This window comes from Podarcis raffonei, chromosome 13, assembly GCF_027172205.1.
Source record: "Podarcis raffonei isolate rPodRaf1 chromosome 13, rPodRaf1.pri, whole genome shotgun sequence".
NCBI classification, from domain to species: domain Eukaryota; kingdom Metazoa; phylum Chordata; class Lepidosauria; order Squamata; family Lacertidae; genus Podarcis; species Podarcis raffonei.
This window is the reverse complement of record NC_070614.1, coordinates 41,583,789-41,585,949: the sequence shown is the minus strand read 5'-3', so window position 1 is coordinate 41,585,949 and position 2,161 is coordinate 41,583,789. Positions and strand designations below refer to the sequence as shown.

At 45.6% G+C, this 2,161-nt stretch overlaps 1 protein-coding gene across 1 annotated transcript; it reads left to right on the top strand.

The window, feature by feature from the left end:
• Window positions 1-257: 257 nt before the first annotated feature.
• On the top strand, window positions 258-1,196 carry LOC128398910 (olfactory receptor 10A4-like). Its single transcript, XM_053360176.1, has one exon. The coding sequence runs from the start codon at window positions 258-260 to the stop codon at window positions 1,194-1,196; it is 939 nt and encodes a 312-aa protein (XP_053216151.1).
• The last annotated feature ends 965 nt before the right edge of the window (window positions 1,197-2,161 follow it).

The following is a 2,161-nucleotide window of genomic DNA, read 5'->3' as shown; positions in this document are numbered from 1 at the left end:
TACAGGCTGGTGCCCATTTTGCAAGCATTCAATTGACTCGTGACCTCCAACATTTTGTACCCAGAAGAGGGCAGAATGGGGTGGAACTGGGGGCAGAACAGAGTGTAGCAGGGTGGGTGGGCTTATGTGCATTCTGCCAAGGCACACGGGGGCCACGAACACAATCCCACACAAATCAGGGGTTGCCTGAAATTCTAACCCTCGTCTCTTTATCTGCAGCTCTTGTTATGTCTCCAGGAACCCCTCTGGATGATGACATGAGAAGAGGCAACCAGTCCTGTTTGACTGAGATTGTATTTTTGGGCTTCTCAGATTTCCAGAGCATGCAAGCTCTTCTTTTTTTGCTGGTACTAATATTCTACTTGGTGGCATTAATTGGGAACAGCCTGATATTGATCATCACGGTTGCCGAGCCAACACTTCACACACCAATGTACTTCTTCCTCCGGAACTTGTCCTTTTTGGAAATCGGCTACACCACAACCATCATCCCGAAGACGCTTGAACATTTACTGTCAGAGAATCAGACCATATCCTTTGTAGGCTGCGGGATTCAAATGTATTTCTTTATTCTCTTTGGTATTACTGAGTGTTGCCTTCTTTCTGTCATGGCATTCGACCGCTACGTCGCCATCTGTAAACCCCTGCAATACTCCTGCATCATGAGCCCTAAGGAATGTGCTCTGCTGGCTGCTATTTCATGGGCCATTGGTAGTTTGGTGGCTTTGGGCCAGTCCATTTCTATATTTACTCTTCCCTATTGTGGCCCTAACAGAATCAGCCATTTTTTCTGTGATATTCTGCCCGTTTTGAGACTGGCTACCACCGACACCTTCAAGAATGAAGTGGCAGTTGCTACGGTAACTGTGTTCTTTATCCTGGTACCATTTTTGCTCATCCTGTTGTCGTACATGCTCATCATCGCCACCATCCTAAGGATGCCTTCAGCCAAGAACAGACACAAAGCCTTTTCCACCTGCTCCTCACATCTCATTGTCGTTTCTCTTTTCTACGGAACTGTCACTTTCACCTACATTCGACCCAAATCAGTCTATTCCCTAGACAGCGACAGGATCCTTTCTCTCCTCTACACAGTAGTGACACCATCATTCAACCCAATTATTTACAGCCTGAGGAACAAAGAGATAAAAGCTGCTTTCAAGAAATCGATAGCAAGGAAGGAAGGTCTTCCTTAGATAATAATCTAGCTGTATCAAACCAATTCCATTTATCTGTTGCACTACAGCAGGAATCCATTGATACTGTATTTTTACATTGTTATAACCTGCCCAGGGACTTTATAGTGAAGGACAGGTAAGAAATTGAGATGATAAGAATAGCAATAACATTTAAGGCATTTATATACTACCTAATCATTAGCATCTGTAAGGGGTGTACATAAAATAAACCACACAGAATAAACCAATAAAACTGAACAGGTGCCTGAACATTTCCTTAAAACACCTGCTGGAATAAGGAGATCTTTGTCATGTGCTTGAGGTTCAGAATGGAGGGTGGCTACATAATAATGCTGGCTGGGTGGGTGAGTTGCAATGCCTCTTTGTTCCCTTTCCTCCACCTCCCCGTGGTTGCCAGCGATGACTCCAGGCTTTGGGGAGTCCTGGGAGAAGATGCTCTGGATGGATCCCTCTCTCACTCACTGATATCCTCATTGCCTACTCACTTGCCTCCTCTCACCTCCAGCCACACAACCACCCAGAAGCAGCATAAGGCAAGTGGAGGTTGCTGCCCTATTGCTTCACTAGTGTCACTGCTTGTAGAGTGATGGTGACCAGGAAGTGACAGTGAGCAACAAGGGTTAGCAGTGCCTCTTCCCTCTGGAGTGTGGGTCTCAGAAGAAGCCCAGTGATGCTGACCTCTGACACCAGTCCTACGAGTTTCTCTTGGATTTAGGAGTGGGTGGGTGATACTTCCTTGCTGGTTGGTTTTTGTTAATTACATTTATATCCATCCTTTCGTATCCCGGTGGTATGCATGGCTGGACACATCAAGGAAGCATTTCAGTTAAACATGTTGCAAACTTTGTATGAGAAATCAGGTTAGCAAAAACGGGACTCCACAACCCCATCCGGTGTCACAGTGTTGGAATGCATAAACAAAGCATACATAGCGATGTTTCTTTGCCAGTGTAGCTGAGTCC

Bases quoted from the DNA above. Each gene is read 5' to 3' on its own strand.
- LOC128398910 (XM_053360176.1), top strand. From the start codon at position 258: ATGAGAAGAGGCAACCAGTCCTGTTTGACTGAGATTGTATTTTTGGGC.